This window comes from Bos taurus, chromosome 14 (assembly GCF_002263795.3).
Source record: "Bos taurus isolate L1 Dominette 01449 registration number 42190680 breed Hereford chromosome 14, ARS-UCD2.0, whole genome shotgun sequence".
In the NCBI taxonomy this organism is placed as follows: Eukaryota; Metazoa; Chordata; class Mammalia; order Artiodactyla; family Bovidae; genus Bos; species Bos taurus.
Window position 1 is genome coordinate 30,517,508 of NC_037341.1, and position 18,549 is coordinate 30,536,056.

Genomic DNA, 18,549 nt, shown 5'->3' on the forward strand with positions numbered 1-18,549 from the left:
TGGAGGAAGTAAGGAGCTCCGTTTTCCCCTGTGAGCATTGGAGAGGAAAAATAAAGTCGTGATTACCTTTGCAGCTTTTATTAGAAATATAAATATTCAGCATTCCCTTACAGAGCCAAATTGATCAAGGATTGGAAATATGTTTTATTACTGAAACGTTTACAAGGAAAAGTTGGTTCAAAGAGCTTACATATTTTTGTCTCACCCACCTAGAGAATGATATTCTTTTTGGCTCAAAACACAGTAAAATCAGTATGGTGACTTATGTCTACTACTTCAAAACATTTTCCCCTGGGTCTATACTCTCTATAAAACACTGTTTAAGACACCTGGAAGTAGAAACTAGAAGTATAGGACGCAAATTACATATTGTCGCTGTTACTGCATGTGAATACACTGTGTGCATGCTAATTAAGGAGTCTGGGCGCTCTTGCTGTACATCCTCTACATCTCAATCTATATAAAAATAAACATGGTATCAGAGCAATGCTATGGTATAGAATATTGTATTTTTATTTTTCAATTTTTAGATTTTTAAATTCACTTTTGTGCTAAATACAGAATCTTTTTAGCCAAACGCACCGTTTCATTTCCCAGCAATGTCCAACAGTTTCCTGTTGTTATGAGCTTGCTGTGCTAACTGATCGGCCTTGGTCATTTCCAAGACTTCTCGGAGGAGGTGGAAGGTGAGATCCAGGGAGATGGGAGGTTCCTGGGATCGCCTCTTCCTGGCGGCCGGCGCCTCCTGGCGGCTGCCGAGGGCGTTCTCCGTGCCGCGTTCCGCGGGACCCGCTGGGCTGTCGAATGGGCGCCGGGGCTGCAGCAGCGCTCGGAAAAAGTTGGCGGCCACCTTGTCCGGAGAAAGGCGACTGCTGCTTCTGCTGGCGAGAGGCGAGGCGGCGGGAGAGAGCGGAGCAGCCCGGGTCTCATCGAGGTTACCCAGGCGGAGGAAGTATTCCTCCCCAACACGGAGTAGGGTGGGCAGAGCCTGGGGTTCCTGGGGCTGCGGCGGCGGCTGGAAGAAACTCAGGGGCTGGGGGTGCTGTGATGCCTGCCGGGCACCCGGGATGGGCCCCCGGCTGAGGAGGGCCCTGCATGGCGGGGAGGGCAGCAGAGCCACCAGCAGGACGCCCACGGACACGAGCAGCCGCAGTCGCATTTTAGCGGGCGCTAATTGCGGTACAGAGGTGGGCAGGGGGCGGAATGAGAGAGAAAAAAAGAGAGAGTTATCAGAGTTGAGCTCCACTGGGAGTCTTCCCGCAGGACGACACCCACAGACCCAGCTCCCGGCGCGGGTGGGGCGCTGTCCGTAGTGCTGAAGCGCCCGAATTAGGACTTCCAGAGATGGAGTGAGACCAAGGGGAGCAGCTTGGAAGGGCAGGGCGCAGCAACAAGGCTCAGTCCCGCTCCAGGCTGGAGCGACTCTCCTTACAAGACTCACTTAGGGAGGGTCCCCGAGTCCCCTGTCTAACGATTCCCCCAGATCAATTCCCCGGGCTCTAAAGAAGACCTGCAAATTCGTGGTCTCAAGGGCTCTAAACATTCCCCCCTCCCCGCGACCCCACCACCACCCTTTCCGGATGTTTCAGCTTTTCCTCCAAACAGAACTGCTGCCTCTCCTTCCTCTTTTCCCATCCCTGCCCTCGGTTCTCTCGGTGGTGGTCGGGATGGATGGGGGCTCGTTTACACAGCGAGGATTAACGGCCAGTTCAGGTAACGCTGAGCAGCCGTCTAAGTTTGCTTTTAGTAGCATCTCAGCTACTATCTATTGGAATCTTGTGGCACGGGCGCGCACAAACGCGCGCCCACGCGCGCGCGTTCACACACAAACACACACACACATATACACACACGCCTAGGAACAGCCGGCAGCGCTGCGCACACCCTGGCAGCTCAGGCAGTGCAAAGCTGGAGGCGCAGTTCTGTCTAGGCGCTCCCTACCTTCCGAGGTGCTTCTGCAGGTGAGCGGGGCGCAGCGCTTCTCTGCAGAGAAAGTCTCTGGGGCTTTTTTTTCAGCGGTTCTCTTCCCTTCTCCTTTCTCTTCCCACTCTGTTCTTTTCCTCTTCTCTTCCTCTTCTGTCTCTCCACGGACGTGGGCTCTGAGTTTCTCCACACCAGAGCCTGGAAGGGGATTTTATAGTGTCGACCCTCTTCAGAAACCACGCAGCATTTGCCTAATAAGCTGACGCTCTCTTGACAGCTGGATTGCGCGCTGCCTCTGCTCCTGCATAAATCATAGGGCCCTGCCCGGGAACGAGGGGCAGAATTTTTGCTATCTCAACACTGAATCTCACATCCAATTATATCAACAGATATTTATCGCCTCCTTGATGACGTCAACGAGCCCTAAAATGGAAGGGCTTCTTATGACTTGTCCATTGACAAAAATTCTTGAATGAGATTTCCCAAGTGTGAAAACATACTGGCCTCTTACTAGGAAAGGCCAAAGGGAAGGTCAGAAAAGAGAGTGAATGGGAGGGGAGAGAAGGGGAAGGGAAGTCTATCAACACACAGTCCTGTGATAGGGGGTAACTCTGGACATTTCCCTCCATTCTTCCACCTAACTCCTCTGACCTGCTGTGTCAGGCAACTCCTCAGCATCTGAAAATATCCCTCTGCTAGAGACAAAATGTCCCATTAACTTTCTGCCTGGAAAAGAATGAAGAACAAGGAGATGGGATTGCAGGGACATCCAGCTTTTAAAGCTCTAGATGCTTTATCCTCCCAAGAACAGATAAAGAAATTATGAGTCTGCAGAGGTAAGATCAAGAAGTCTCTTGAAACACTGCTCAAGTTTTTTAAATGATGCAAGAGCTACTCCCATGAGGAAGAGGCACAAACCAGAATCAGCGAGGGGTGCAACAAAGATTTTAAGGTTTCCCAGAATCTCACTGTTCCTCCTTGTTCTCTTCTCTCAGAATCTGAAATTAACTGTGGACTTTTCTGTTCCTAAATTAGAGAAAGGGCCAGTAAGAGGTAACTGAGGTAAACAATCTTTATCTAGTCTCCTTAATGCAAGCCCAATGACAGAAGCATCCATTCTAACTTCCCATTCTATACTGGGAAAGACTTAAACTGCTTGATTATAGGGCTGAATTTATCAGTTACATGTTTTCACTGATGAATGTTGAGCCTGTAAAAATGATAACCTCATTCATTTTACTTCCAAATACTATTAACATCCATGACAGTGCCCATATCAGGAGTACCCAGGTTGTTGTTTTAATTATTTCTTTTTCTAAATTCAAATATGCTGCATGGGAACCTGATAAATACATAAATGCTCTCTGGCACTAACACAGAATTGAATGCCTATAAAACCACACTAATATTTCAAAATAAACTGATATCATATAGGTGGGAGGTTGTTAACCTGTAATTGTGCAAATTTTGTTTGTTGTTTAGTTGCTAAGTTGTGTCTGACTCTTTGGTAACCTTGTGGACTGTAGCCTGCCAGGTTCCTCTGTCCATGGGATTTTCCGGGTAAGAATACTGGAGGGGGTTGCCATTTCCTTCTCCGGGTGATCGTCCCAACCCAGGGATTGAATCTGCATCCCTTATATCTCTTGCATTGGCAGGCAGGTTCTTTACCACTGAACCACCTGGGAAGCCCAATATATTCTGCAATTCAAAATGCAATTCCAAACTCTAGTGTCTATGATTCAATTCAGCTTCTAGATAACCATCAAAGTTGTTTATCAGAAATTTCCTGTTCCTCATTTCTGGTTACCTCTGCTTATTCCTTTGTAGCTAACCTGACAAATGATACAATGCATATTTCAACTCCCATTTTTGAGTCTATACTAATTCACAATTGCTCCAAGAAATAAAAGGAAGGTAAAAATAAAAATTCTGGCTGTTTCCAGAGAAGTCAGTGCATAGTTGGATCACTGTACTACCGAATGGACTTTTGACATAAGAGAACAGAGAAAGAAATATGTCTTCAGGGGAAGATGTGAGTTGTTACAGAAGATCATAATCATAAAAACTAGTTGAGCTTTTAGAAGAAAACTGTGTTTTATGTTGGTAAGAAAATAATCATTCTCTGTCCCCACTGACATATTTCAGCTTGGGTATCAATCTGGAGGTGAAAATAGGTTTGGAAGGGGAAGTTGAGGTAAACGAATACAGAAGTAGAACTAGGAAAGGGAAAGACAACAGGTTTAGCTGGGAAGACCTGGGAGGTTCCTCCAGAGAGAGTGAAAGTGTTGGCTGCTCAGTTACGTTTGGTTCTTTGTGACCCCATGGACTGAAGCCCGCCAGGGGATTTCCCAGGTAAGAATACCGGAGTAGATTACCATTTCCTTCTCCAGGGGATCTTCCCAACCCAGGGATTGAACCCATGTCTCCTGCACTGCAGGTGGATTCTTTACCATCAGAGCCACCAGGGAAGCCCCATTGAAGACCCAGCTTATTCCAGGCTTTGACTGGCCCCAAACCTTTTGAGATCTCTCTCCTCTTTGGCCATATGGAGGATGCTGTTTTAGTATAGCTCCCTCAACACTGTTGAATCCTTGCTGTGAGATTTTCCTTGAGCAGATAGTTGGTTGGGAACAGTGGCTCTCACTAGGGGTGAGGAATAGAAGGCCTAGATCTCAGTGGAGGAGTTGTACAGAGTAATCCCTACTCACCACAATTTAACCAAAAGTTAGATCTCACCAAATCACTGAGCATTCACATCAGAAATGACTGGAAGAAATCATTTGGTTTTAACAAGAGCCAGAAAGGTTAAGTGACTTACGTGAAGTCACTCAGCTTGTGATAAAAGTCAGAATCAGAAACTCCATTCCCTTGACTACCCACCTGTATTATCTCCATAATATCACAATACCCTTTGAACTTCCTTTTCCAGTAGAGACGCAAGAATAAATTAAAATGAGAAGATGAATCTAAGTGAAGCAATATGTTTACACACTAATCCTGAGTTACCTTTTCTCAGACTTTCCGTATATTAATAAATCACCTAAGGCAAGACAGCACAAAGATGCCCTGAGCATGTTGATGCCCAGGCCCCAACCTCTGTGCACGCGCTGCAGTGTACCGTTAGCTGAATCTCATCACTGTAACATGAGGTTTTCAAATACACTGCCAACTTAAGATGCATTGATTTTTCCACCTTAGTTTACCTTGGAAAAAAGAGATCTTTTGAGAAAGTATAGAGCTTATGTAGTTCTCAAATTAATGACACAAATGTGTGATTGCAGAAATAACATACTGCAAGAGGACTTACATATACAGAAAACTAAATAGCCAAGTCTGTAAAAATTACCACTGACAAATTTAATGTTACATGCAGGAATAAATTCTTCAAAGGAGTCACTGGAGAACGAATTTAAATGCTTTCAGAGCCTAAAAACAAGCCAAGAAACATGGGCACGAAATAGGGATTACTTCATCCTTACAACCATATTTTTCAATAAGAACATATTGGAAGGGTATAGTTAAATTTTAAAAGGCATGGCACAGCAGTTCAATGAGTAATGAAATATTAGGAATAATAGATACCTGCTGGGCATATTTCTGCCATCTGCATCTCCCTGACTTTGAGGAGATCCCAACACATGCTTCTATTAGCAAAGTTCATAGCAAATGAAGACAGTCTCCAGATTTGTTAACTGAAACATTTGCTGAAATGAATCTACCATCTCCAATGACAGCCTTTAAAAATGCCAATAGGTGGATAGGTAGTTTGGTCATTGTACCTTCCATAGGTAGCACTAGGGAAAGGACCTCAAACAGCACAAGTATCTAACTGCTTCACCAGTAACTGTAACTTTTATTAATCTCTTCTGATGATCAAAGCCATTCATCCTCCTTACAGAAGACTTAAAAAACTGGAAAAGTGTAAAGTAGAATACAAAATCCCTCACATTCCAGAATATATAGTCTCCATTAATATTTTGTTTTCTTTGAGACTTTTCTCTGAGTGCATACATTTTATGTAATTGGATTAAGACTCTGTTCCTAATTGTGAATTTCTGCCTAACAACAATTCTTCCTCCTCCTCTTCGAAACTTAAAAGTTAACTGGCCAGAGAAATCTTCCCACCCCTGTTTCCTCAGCAACCACTCCATATCCTCGGCTCCCCTTCCTCAGCCGACCTTTTGCAGCCACTTCCTCTTCCATGCTTCTTCAGACACCACTTCATCTTTCCTGCTCTCCTCATTTCAGAAGATCATTAATCCCTCCCACCTGCTTACAGTCTTTACCCTGTTCTCTTCATCTGGGGTTTATGCTACCACTTAAATGAAGTCTCAGGGCAGTGTCTGGGCGGGGGGGTGTTGGTAAACATGAGTGCATTTCAGAAGACCTCTCGAAATGCAGTGTGGAGAGTAAACTGGAGGGGCAAGGAAGTGGGCAAATGAGTTATGGTCTTTGGGTCATTACCACTGGGCCCCTACAGAGTGAGCATCACACGCCAGTGGTGGCGGGAGCTGTACAGGACAGTGGCAGGGTCTCCTGTGGATCGTTCCAGGAGCCCAGGATACTAACCACGGGCAACCACACTCCCGTCCCAAGGCTGGTGATGGTAAGGCTTCCTTTCATTTTCCCATAAGTCAACAGATCTCTCAGCAGCCAGAAATTGTCCCTGGGTGCCTTACCTCCTCCCCTCAGAAAACGGAATGTTACCATTCCCAATGTTTGTTGCCTGTCCCTTTATTTTTCCAGAAGTTAGGTATTAACTGACCCTGGGGAGATGACTCAGAGCACTGGAAAGGAGACAGGTTTCTGCTTCTCTAACAAGCCCTTGTCTTGATAGACATGACTGACCTTTCTATTTACATCGTAATACATCAGATTCTCTGTTTTAGGCTCCCGATAATGGATGGAGGGCAGTGAGAGGATGTGTGTGAACTTTCTGTCATGAAGGGCAATTTGCAGGAACTAATCATCTTACAGTAGTTGGTCATAAGAAAGAAATCCATCAACTCAGCATCCTAATTAGGTATTTATATTCATGAACATTTCTTGACTCTAAGGAAATTTTTGCCAAAGAACCCTCCTAGGAATGTTACCAGTGTTACAATGGGAGAAAAATGAGGGGCTGTTTAAAGTTTTGTGGGTTTTTTTAACATTTGTTTTCATTGACTTGGCTGTGCCCGGTCTTAGTTGTGTCACTGGGATTTTAGCTGTGGCATGTGAAATCTTAGTTCTGTCCTGTGGGAACTGACCAGGGATGGAACCCGGGCCCCTGCGTTGGGAGCTTGGAGTCTAGCCACTGGACCACCAGGAAGCCCCTATTTACAGGTTAAATAAAAGCTAAACACATTTTTTACTGCAAAATTTTCTAGTGTTTAAAAAACTTTATTCTGAAGTGTAAATCCCCAAGTCTTCAGCCTCTGCCAGGTGTATTTGACCACAGAGCATGTTCATTCATTGTGAGACAAGTTGGGAGATGCAATAAGCGAAGACATTTTATGAGTTCAGCTACACTTTCTTTCTTTAAAGAAAGAAATTCTTTAAATTTCCATGATTAAAGCTGCTAATATTTTACTTCTTCCAGGGGGATAATTTCAAATGACACATTTCACCCTTGAAGAGAGGGTTTCAGGGTATGGACACAAGTCTATTTCCAGTATTTCTGAGGATCACCTGCCAGGGGAGGGGTCACTTTATAGAAAGGAGCTGCTGAGCCCTCCCTTGCTACTCATGAAACAGACTGTTCGCACACTTCCTGGTCAGGGGAAGGAGTTGGTCTCTACAGTAATTTAGCCCAGGGAAATCTGTGAGCCCACCTTGCAAAGGACGACCTTCTTCAGCTGTGAAAAGGCAGAAGTTTCCTAGACAAATTGCAGTTGGAGATGTCAAGTTTCTTCCAAAAGGAAATTTGATTACTCAAGGGGCAGTAGGCAACAAGAGCTACAGGGGTAGACAGAGACAGGCAGCCAGTACTCAGGAGCTGTGGATCTCAAAGATGTTACTGGCTCTGGTTTCAGACCCTTTGTGAACCTTGCTACAGGCTCTATTCCTCTCCCAAGGCTTTTGTCAACCATCTGTGGGAAACATGATGTTAGCTTTCAATATGAAATCTACAGTTAATTTTTCGTGTGTGTGTGTGTGCTTGTTAATCTGTCTTGCAGCTTGTTGTGAGCTCACTTCCCACTTCTTTATAACTTCTAGTACACTGCTCACACAGGGTGTGTGTTGGTTCTCAGAGACTGACTATGTATATCCTACCTAAGAGAAAGGCTGAGACTTCCCCAGTGGTCCAGTGGCTAAGATGCCACGATCCCAATGCAGGGGGCCTAGGTTCAAACCCTGGTCAGGGAACGAGATCTCACACACTGCAACTTAAGATCCCAAATGCTGCAATGAAAATCCCGTGTGCTGCAACTGAGACCCATCACAGACCCGTCACAATGTTTAAAATAAACATTTTAAAAAAGAGAGAAAGGCTACCTCAGTTCAGGGTGGTCTCATAACTCTAAGTCAACGAGCCCTTGAAAGGAGGGTTGTATGAAACCTATGTGTGGGAAAGAAAGGATCTGTCTGATTTGCCACATTCACTGTTCTCTTTTGCATAAAATTTGGAAATGATCTGAACAACAGCATTCTCAGGATAATGGAAAAGATTTAACAGCCTCAAGCTGCAGTGAAGTTTAATGTTCCTATTCATATAAAGTTAAATATAGATACATACTTGAGCTCCATTTCATTTTCCAACTTGTTTTCTTTGTACTTTAATTCTTAATAGCTGTGAAGTTCTGCCTTGTGCTAATGTACTTTTATCTTCCCAGCAACAACAATAATTGCAATGAAGGAATTTTTTTTTAATTTTCAAAGAGAAGTAAAATTATATAATCTGATAGATTTCTTTTATAAAAAGTTATGCAGACTTTTGAGGCAGAATACTATATCTGATTCCTTTTTATAAAGTTATTCATTCTAGTGTCTTTATATGAAGATTTCACTAAGAAATAAGCCTTGCAAATAGAATAAAGCATTCACCTGACTCTCCCTTCCTAAGGAGATACACTAGATTTCTGAGCATGGTAGCTGTCACATTACCTCAATACAGCTTTTACTCTATTACTTCCAAGCTGGGTGATCTTGGACCTGTATTTAAAATTTCCAAACGTATCTGTCAAATCATTCTAAAATGCCAGTTTCTCTATTTTCTCCTCTTAGGGTTGTGGAATGAAATGAGATAGAATATAAGAAGCATTCAATGAACACTGCACATCTGTTGCTAGGCTAATGACCTGGCTGCTATTTCAGTTGAAGAAGGTGCTTCCATCCAGTCTCAGCTCCTCAGGACCTAGAACTATGTCCGGTATTTATTAGGCTTGACACAGATCTATTAACAAAATAAAATAAGTGTAATCACCAAGTTTTTCTTCTTCTAATACTGGAGGCTTTTTGATGTCCAGCTGATCTAAAAAAATTTTTCATTAATAGACTTCATTTCCTAAGAGCAGTTTCAGGTTTATAGAAAAATTGAGCAGAAAGTACAAGGAATTCCCATATACTCTTTCTCCCCTCAACTCTCCTCCTGTTCAGTTCAGTTGCTCAGTTGTGTCTGACTTTGTGACCCCATGGACCACAGCACACCAGGCCTCCCTGTGCATCACCAACTCCCGGAGTTTACCCACCCTCTCCTCCTCCTCTGTGTTCACAAGTCCTATGTGGAACATATGTTACAACTGATGAACCAATATTGATACACTATTTGTAACTGAAGTCCACAGTCTACTTTGGGCTCACTTTGTATCGTACATTCTGTGAATTTTGACCAATGCACAATGGCACATGTCCACAGGACTACATCACACAGAATCATTTCACTGTCCTAAAAATCCCCTGTCCCTATAGTTTTGCCTATTCCAGAACGACATAAAGCTGGAATCATACAACATGTACCCTTTTCAAACTGAAACCCTTTCAAAAAGAAACCCTTTCTTTCACTTTGCAATATGCATTTCAGGTTCCTCTCAGTCTTTTCAAACAAAGGTACATTTTTTACTTAGGAATAGCAATATTCCTTGGCTGAGGACTCTTAAGGATTATTTCCATGTTGAAACTACTATTCTTAAACTAATCATTTACTGATTTAACTGAAAGTAGGCGCACTCACAGGGGGACTCTACATCTTAAAAAGGGGTTAAAAACAACCATTAACATTGATAACTAATATAAAAATACAAGGACATATATACTTCTCTTTTCCATTCCAAGATCAGTAAGTCCCGCTCTTCCTGGTGGGAGCCTCCATTACCCCACAAGTGGCTATGGACCTGTCAGGGTCTCCAGATGAGATCTGGATAACAAGGCACAATGACGGAGGATTCACTTTCTCTTCTCTCTACACCCTAATTGCTTCTGGGGAACCTTACTATCATTCCATTTGTAGTCTCTGCTCTAAGATCAGGCAATAGCAAATAGTCACTCATAATACATTTAAAAATCTTTTCTTCATCTTACCTCTCTCCCTGATCAAGCCCTGGAGGGTTCCCCCTTTTCCCAGATGGGAGAGAGGGTGGGAGTGGCACCAGCACAGGCATGGCCAGCGTCAGACCAGCCTGTTCCACAGATACTTGAGAAGCCTTTCAGTTGCCTTTTACCTTTTCTTAATGTTTACACCTTTCAAACACAAACAGTATGTCTCTCCACTGGTCTAAATTTAGAAAATGCACAAATCTATTTGGATCTTTCAGTGCTTTCTTAAAAGCCATCTCCCTGGGCACTTGAACTTTTCATAGGGCTTTTTCTGTGGAGATAAGGAATGAGGAGGCTCTTCAGCAAACCCCTGAAGCTGGGTTGTCTGGGTTTCTCTCTAGGGTTGCTGTTTCCCTCCTGTCCTACTTCCCTGTCTAATCCCGGGGGGTGGCTCCTGACAGCACAGTGCCACAGGGACCTCCATCCCTAACCATGGTTTCTCTTGTTTACACTTCTAGAAGCATTGCCCTCTTCATCTCTAATCCTCACTGGAACCCTACGGGGAAGGAGATGTTATTACCACATTCCATAGATGCAGAAGCGGAAGCTCAGAACTTGGTAACTTGGCTGATGTCCCCCAGCTGATATGTGGAGGGATCCTGGGATCCTGAAGAGCTCCTCCTCTCTATCCCATTCCTCTCGCTTAGGACGCCCAGGAGCTCTGGGAAGGGGTGGGGTGTCGACACATGCTTCTGAAGCACCATATTTACGCCCTGTTCCTTAGCTGTCTCCTTCCTCAGCACTAAGCGCCAGATGTGACTGAGGAATATCACACTGTTAAGGTACATATCACACAAACGAGAACACTCCCCAAAATGCCTAAGCTCAGTGCGAACAGCCTTGGTAACTTACCCAAGGCATTACACACAGTCATTCTGCTGTTTGCTTTGGTTTTTCTCCTTAATTTTAATCCTCACACCTCTTCTTTATAAACTATGCCAAATATTCCCTTTTGTCCATCCTTTGCTGCCATCCCCAGAGCAATTCAGACAATCTACTAATAAATGGCAACCCACTCCGGTATTCTCACCTGGGAAATCCCATGGATACAGAAGCCTGGCAGGCTACAGTCCATGGAGTCACAAAGAGTCAGATATGACTGAGCACCCATGCACACACTAAAAAATGTGCTTACCCAGGTCCTCAAAATAGGTTCCAACCTCTCCATGTCTGTGGGCCTTGAAAACATTTGTGTAGTTTCTCATTCTGTAATGGAAGTTACAGGTTGATGTTTATGCTTCACATCAATTTCTAAATTAATATTTGCTATATCATCCTGCTAATTGATATGTACCTTTACTGAAATTTCAAATCAGCTTTTTGAAGTGGGAGGAAGGCAGAAATCAACTTGCAAATTCTGTGCATAATGAAGTAAGGAACAAGCTCCCATAATGAAGACAAACAATTATACAACATTTGCATGATTCTTTTTTCTCACAACATGAGACAAGACACGGCAGCTGATTAGCACGCTGCCTTTGCTGCGAGTCTTGCTTCTTCTTTCCCCACCATGTGGTAGGATTCTCAGAGCCAAGAGCAGGTCACACTTCTTGGTCAGAGTTTTCCAATATTATCCTGGGGTCTGCTGGGCAGTCAAGACCACCCTGCCAACTTCAGCCTAACGAAGACTTCTTACTCTGTGACTACCCTGGGGTTGTGTCCTGCAGCTGATACACGTGTGCTCCGAGTGAGGCCCCCATTCAGGTTTCTAACCACTGAACTCAACTGGCCAGAGAGGACTGAGAACAGTTCTCACTAGTCCCTAGAATATTTCCTGAGCGTCTACTATGTCCCACCCCTGTGGTTGGTGCTAGAGATAAGAATGAACAATGAAAACCCCTGCTGCCCTTGAGATATTCACTGCCCACCAAGGAAGACACGTTAGTAACAATGACATGTACGGTGAGTGCTCTGTGCATACGAAGAAGGGAGTCCACTCTGATGGGGGGAGGGGGCAGGGAGGGTTCAAGAAGAGCTCCCCAGAGCAGGCAATACCTGAAATGAGACTGGAAGGAAGAACAGGAATGGCCAACAAGCAGAGGAAGGATGGTCACTGCAGACAAGACAGCCTCAGAGAAAAGAAGCAGAGCTGGAAGGATGATTCAGTATTCCAGGAATGACAAGTGGTTTCCTGTACTGAGCGAAAGTGTGCAGAGAGGAAAGAGCCCCAAGGCAACGTGAGAGAGGCCAGTCGATAAGGGCGAGCTCCAAAGGACTCTCAACTGGACATGAGATCCTGGGCTAATGGAGAGTCGGTGAGATTTTAACAGGGAGATGACAAGGAAAGATGTGTATTTCAGAGAATACATTCAGGCTACCTGGACCTGATGGATATCATGTAAAATGATTATGATAATGAATGCTTTGGGTGCCTGCTGTGTGCTAGGCCCAGCGCTGGAGAAGACACCAGTGAGAAATCCTATAATCAATGCTGGCAAGCTTGGATCTGTCCACAGCGCCTCAGAAGCTGTCAGACAGCCTGTCAGAAAGTCTTCTCCAATTCAAATCCCAGCCCTATGACTTCCTAGTTGTGTCACTGGGTAGGTCATGTAACTTTTCATGCCTCAGTTTCTTCATCTGTGAAATGGGGCTACTAGTAGAACTCACCTCATAGAGTTATACTGTGAGGATTAATTGAGTTGTATGCAAAGTCCTCAGCATGGCTCTGAAACAGGAAGTGAGTAGGATTTGTTCTCACTGTCAACTATGACAGGGGCTCGAGGTGGAAGCCGTGGCCTGGAGAGACATTAAATGTGAGAAAAGGCGGGGTGTGGGACAGAGGGGGAAGTCCAAATGAATCTCATCATTTTGTTCTGGGCGATGAGGCAGATGGTAAACTCAGCAGGATAGTCTGGGATGAGAGGATGGCAAGATTAACTTGGGAAATATTGATATTGAAGAGCCAGGGGATGTTCAGGTAGGAATATGCACGTGGGATATGAGCCTACGGGGAGAATGGGCAAGGCTGGAGAACTGGAATCTTCAGGAAGAGGTAGAAACTGTGGCTTGGAATGGCCCAGGGGGAGCAGGATGAGACGAGGCACCCGAGAAAACCAGGATAAGGGGCAGCTGGAGATCACAGGGGAGGCTGACAAGAGCTAGTTCAAGAGCAAGAAGGAGCATCCAGAAAAAAAAGGTACCACGAGGCCAGATGAGGGGTGGAGCTGAGCTCTCGAAGGAGAGGAAGTCAGAAAAGCAAAACGCTGCACAGGAGTGCCACGGTGTAAGGACTGAGAGAAATCCAATCGGTTTGACAGCCTTTTGGTGGCTGTGTCAGTCAGGGTCTAGTTAGCAGAAGAGAAACCACACTAGTTATTTCAACAGAGAAAATGTAATATAAAGAATCAGGTTAACAGGAGTTAGAGCTGAAAAGGCGAAAGGGAACATGGAGAAAACACAGAGACTGTTAACTACAGGAGCAATGACCTCCCTGAGCACCAGGGAACCAAGGGCAAATATGGGAGTCACTGGGATCCCAAGCCTTGGAGAAGCGGCACCCCCAGAGCTGGGTGCTGCCCCCTCTGCAGCTCAGAGGGATCTCAGGGAGCTGGACTCAGGGGAAGGGTCCCATTTGGCTGGTGCCTTAGAACCTGGAGGGTGGACCCAGAAGAGCAGGAGCTGGGACCTCTGAGGACGAAGTCAAGAGGGGGCTCTGGGGTGCTGGCAGAAGCAGGACACTGGACCCAACTGCCACATCTGGCATGTGGGGTTGCTGCTGTGGAGGTACTAACTAAAACAGCAAGCAGCAGGGAAGAGCAAGCCCTTCCTGTCCCCCCATCCGCTGGTCTCCCTCTACTGTCCCTCTCAGCAAGACTCAGATTACAGAGAAGAAAGAGTTGGCCGACTCCTGGCCCGAGGTTCCCAAAGCAGCATCTACAGAGGTGGTTTGAGGCTAAGCAATCAGAATTATAATTTGCACAGAAATCCTCCCAAGGGTAAGTTAGTGTTTACAGGAAAGCCATCTAGCATGGGTTGAGAAGCAGAAATCAAGACAGTAAATCAGGACCAGTTTTCCAAAACATTTTGCAGTAAAAGAGAAAAGAGGATAAAGTGGTAGGAAGAAGTAGATGCAATGTTCAGGATGGCTGTTTAACTACTGGGCCCTAAAGCAAGCTTGCAGAAAGGTGAGCGCCCATGCTGGTGACTCAAAGCATCTGAGGAGATGGGAGGTGGCTCTCGACATAGAACTGGAGTGGGGGAGAAGTGGGGAGTGAGGGGACTGGCCGAGAGAGAAGCCAAAGAACATGAACTTCTCTGAGAGGTGAAGAAAGATGTTGTGCCAAAACCAGACAAACCAAAATACCCGCTTTGTAAGTGATGTGCTGAGTCTACTACTAAGTGATCCCAACAGAAGGTGCCCTCATCTCATAGTGCGCAGAATCTTTCTGGTGTCCGCCTGGATCCTCACGCAGGCCTTCTCTAACCACCCTATCTGTCTAAACTTTTCACCTGCTCTCCTCACACACTTGAAATTCCCTTTCTGCCTATCCTCCTGAGCACTCGCATTCCATCTACCGTAATTATTGGGTTTATTGTTGTCTCTCCACAAGAGACACTGTGGCGAACACAGTTTTGTTCACTGTCATAATAACCTAAAGTGAAAACAATGCTTGACACAAAATAGCCACTTGATAAATATGTGTTAAATACACGAATGGATGAAATCCCCAAGCAAGCACTACTGAAACAAAACATAACCCTCCCATCAATCAACCAGGATTCAGCCACTATCTGCTGGGCCCTAGCAGGATACTGAGAAAGGGTATGGAGGAGTCCCTTCTATGACAGAAGTTATGTTTGAAAAAAATGAAGCAACTTAGCCCACACAGTGACAAAAGAATGACTGAACTCTGCCCGCTGTCCTCCCAGGCTGCACTCTCCCCTGCATATCGGTCTCCAATCATCTGTCTCTTCCTTGGACCCCTGAAGACTCACAGTCCTCAGCAGTCTTTCTGCTCCACAGCCCAGGGTTCACTGTCTTTAGCTGGTCAAGGTCGTAGTTCCATGGGGCCGAGTTCTCAACCCCTCCTGGGAGCGGGATTAGAGGGTCTGGGCCCAGCCATGCAGCTCACACGCACCTGACACCTGTGGGTGTTTTGAAAGCCTCATCAGAGCTGACTTTGACGGGCAGCAGAAGCCCTGCAGGCAGCAGGCTGCCAGGACTGTCAGCCCCACTGGGGTGATGGGGGACGGGGGTCAAATCACCACCTGTCAAGGTGTTAGAAGAGACCTCAGACAGTTTTATGGATGCAGGGGATGAAAACCCACGTCACTGAATGAGCATGTGCTCTCCCTAGACTAGTCCCATACAATTCTGCTTCTTCCTTTCTGAACAAACCCAAATTTAGTGTGCCCAATGCAAGTGCACACATACATACACCACATGGAAATGCACAGACATCACACCCCCTCACAACACACAGACACAAGCAAGGCACTCGAATCACACACACACAACCACAAGGCTTATTCTCAGCCAGAGAGTTTCGGGAAATAACTAACAGAATGAATGAATGAGTGACACTGATGTTTTATCTGTAATCATTTAACAGAGGATGGAGCATAACAGCCACCTACTATCAACCCTTCCAGTTTTAAACACTTATTTACTGATACTGGAGTTTAATTTCTCTTAAGAGAAATTCAAAAGTCTGGAGTAAAGGGTTCCTCCCAACACTTTTGCTGTTACTACCATTTATTATTTTTAAAAAATCAAATGATTTGTTGAGGACCTATTCCTTTAAAGAAAGAGCTCTCTGAGAAGAATGGTAGTATGTTTACTAATAAAGTATGCTGAAACAACAGAGTTGAGTTAATGGAAATTACACTGGACTGGGAGTGAACAGGATTCCAATCCTGTCTTTTTACAATTATTAGATGCAGCTGTCTGCAAATTAGTTCTTCCCTCAGAGTCTTGATTTTCTCATTTATAATCTGGGAGGTGTGGTGGAGAGTCTTTACTTAAATATAATACACTGATCCTCCATGCACATCTACATTCTGTCCTAACAGTTCCTAAAATATTAAAGAAGGAAAAATACTAGACACTTTAACATGAAAACCCATTGTGGAGACAGGACATCAACAAACTTCCAGGGGATGGAGAAAAGAGGTTGGAGTGGTGACTAATCAAACAAGTAGAGGAAGCCACAGGCTAGAGCAAAGAAAGAAAGACATACACCCATCTGTCTATTAAACCTGGGGTTCTGGAACATCAGTTGCTAATAAAGGTTGGAGAAATCCACAGACTGATTCTCAGCTACGGGGGGATCTTGGTTTACACTCAGGGGACATCTGTCAATGTTTAAAGACATTTTTGATTGTCATGACTGGCATCTAGTGGGTAGATGATGAACACCCTTTGATGTCCCATACAGGTATCACACAAAAAATGGTGAAGCCCCAATGTCAAAACTGCCAAAGTTAAGAGACTCTACTCTAGACTCAAGAGTTAACATCAGACTTCCAAATGCTCTCCTTACTGGCAGACTGACAGACATCCATCTATGGACTGCACTGTGTCCTTCCAAAGTTCATATGCTGAAGTTCTAATCTAGTATGTGACTGTATTTAGAGATAGGACCCTAAAAGAGGCAAAACTTAAGGTGAGACCATTAGGGCGGGCCCTAATCCAATAGGACTATTGCCCTTATAGAAGAACAAGGGACAGCAGGGATACACACGCATAGAGGAAAAGCCATGAGAGGATGCTGTGAGAAGATGGTCATGTGCTAGCCAAGGAGAGAGAAACGGAGAAACCAAACCTGCCCACACTCGGATCTGGAATTTCCAGCCTCCTAAACTGTCAGAAAGTAGATGTCTGTTGTTTAAGCCTCATGGTCTGTGGTATTTTGTTATGGCAGCCCTAGCAAACTAATATACCCAATATACAAGTAATGAGAATTCTTTTCCAAAGAAATGGAATGCCCATAGGGAAAAGACCTTCAATCTGCCAACTACAGGTCCCTAGGACTGTTGCCTACTTCCTCAGATGACATGAAGAGGAACTGCCAGCCTGCAAGCACTACCTCCTTTCCTTTTACCTGCTCCTCCCTGCCACATACAGAGCTCAGGGTCAGCTTATCGACTGGTTCTTATACATGATGGAGCAGCCAAAGAGCACTGAGCTTCTGAGGAAACTCTACAACACGAGAGAGAGAGACCAAGACAAACAAGCAGAACACACAACTCTGAAAGGAACAGACATAGTTTGGAAACACAATTTAACTTTTAAAAGTTCTCTTAATATTACTAAAAAGAGTAAAAATGTCATTGTGTCAACAAAATACAAACAGCTAACAAAGACGAGCTATTATAAAATAAAAATATGACTCTGTAATTCAAATAGATCATGAAGTCTAATAAACGACCAGATAGCAGAACAAAGAGATTTAAAAAAAAAAAAAGAGAGAGAGAGAAAAGGAAAGATATATAGAGGATGAATCCATGAGGCCTCACATCTAATCTACAGACTGACACAAAGAGAAAACCAAGAGGAAGAAATCAAAGAAATATCACAGAGGCTTTTCCAAGAGTCAAAGGACATCAGGATACAAGTTAAAATGCCAATCAAGCACCCAAGGCGAGGAGGTCCCTAAGTCATGTACGTGCATACACAGATGCCTCTAGACCCAGTGTTACGAGAGCCTAGTACATCAGTAATAAAGAGAAGATAATCAGATGATTCAGAAGGAAAGAGAAATTTTAAAGGTACCTCTAAAATACAAGTCCGACCAGCAGGAGACCTCATCGTCGGCTACAATGGATCTGAAGACAGTAGAGCAAAGGCCTTCAGAATTCTGTGTGGAAATGGATGTCAACCTTGAATGTCATATTCAATCCAACAAATAAGGATGAGGGAGCAAAAAGCCATTTCTAGAAACGCATAAACTGAAAACACTACATTTCACACCTGCAAGCAGTACCGCCTGGAGAGCCCTGGTCCTTGAGAGCGCCCTCTCTGAAGCTCTAAGTCCCCTCCAGGGTCTGGGATGTAGCAGTGCTGCACAGGACAAACCAAGCTCAGACCTGGTTCTGCATGGGTTCTGGCCTCCAGGGTATCTTCTTTGAAATTTCCTACGGCCTCCTCTAGTGCCTGGGGTCGCCGAGAGC

At 44.7% G+C, this 18,549-nt stretch overlaps 1 protein-coding gene across 1 annotated transcript; it reads right to left on the reverse strand.

Annotated features, from left to right (window-relative positions):
• Positions 1-429: 429 nt before the first annotated feature.
• CRH (corticotropin releasing hormone) lies at positions 430-2,111 on the reverse strand. The gene is made up of 2 exons (NM_001013400.2): positions 1,942-2,111; positions 430-1,170 (listed from the first exon to the last, which is right to left on the reverse strand). Exon 2 carries the CDS (start codon positions 1,157-1,159, stop codon positions 587-589), a length of 573 nt encoding a protein of 190 aa, NP_001013418.2. The 5' UTR covers positions 1,160-1,170; positions 1,942-2,111; the 3' UTR covers positions 430-586.
• Positions 2,112-18,549: the final 16,438 nt, after the last annotated feature.

Bases quoted from the DNA above. Each gene is read 5' to 3' on its own strand.
- CRH (NM_001013400.2), bottom strand. From the start codon at position 1,159: ATGCGACTGCGGCTGCTCGTGTCCGTGGGCGTCCTGCTGGTGGCTCTG.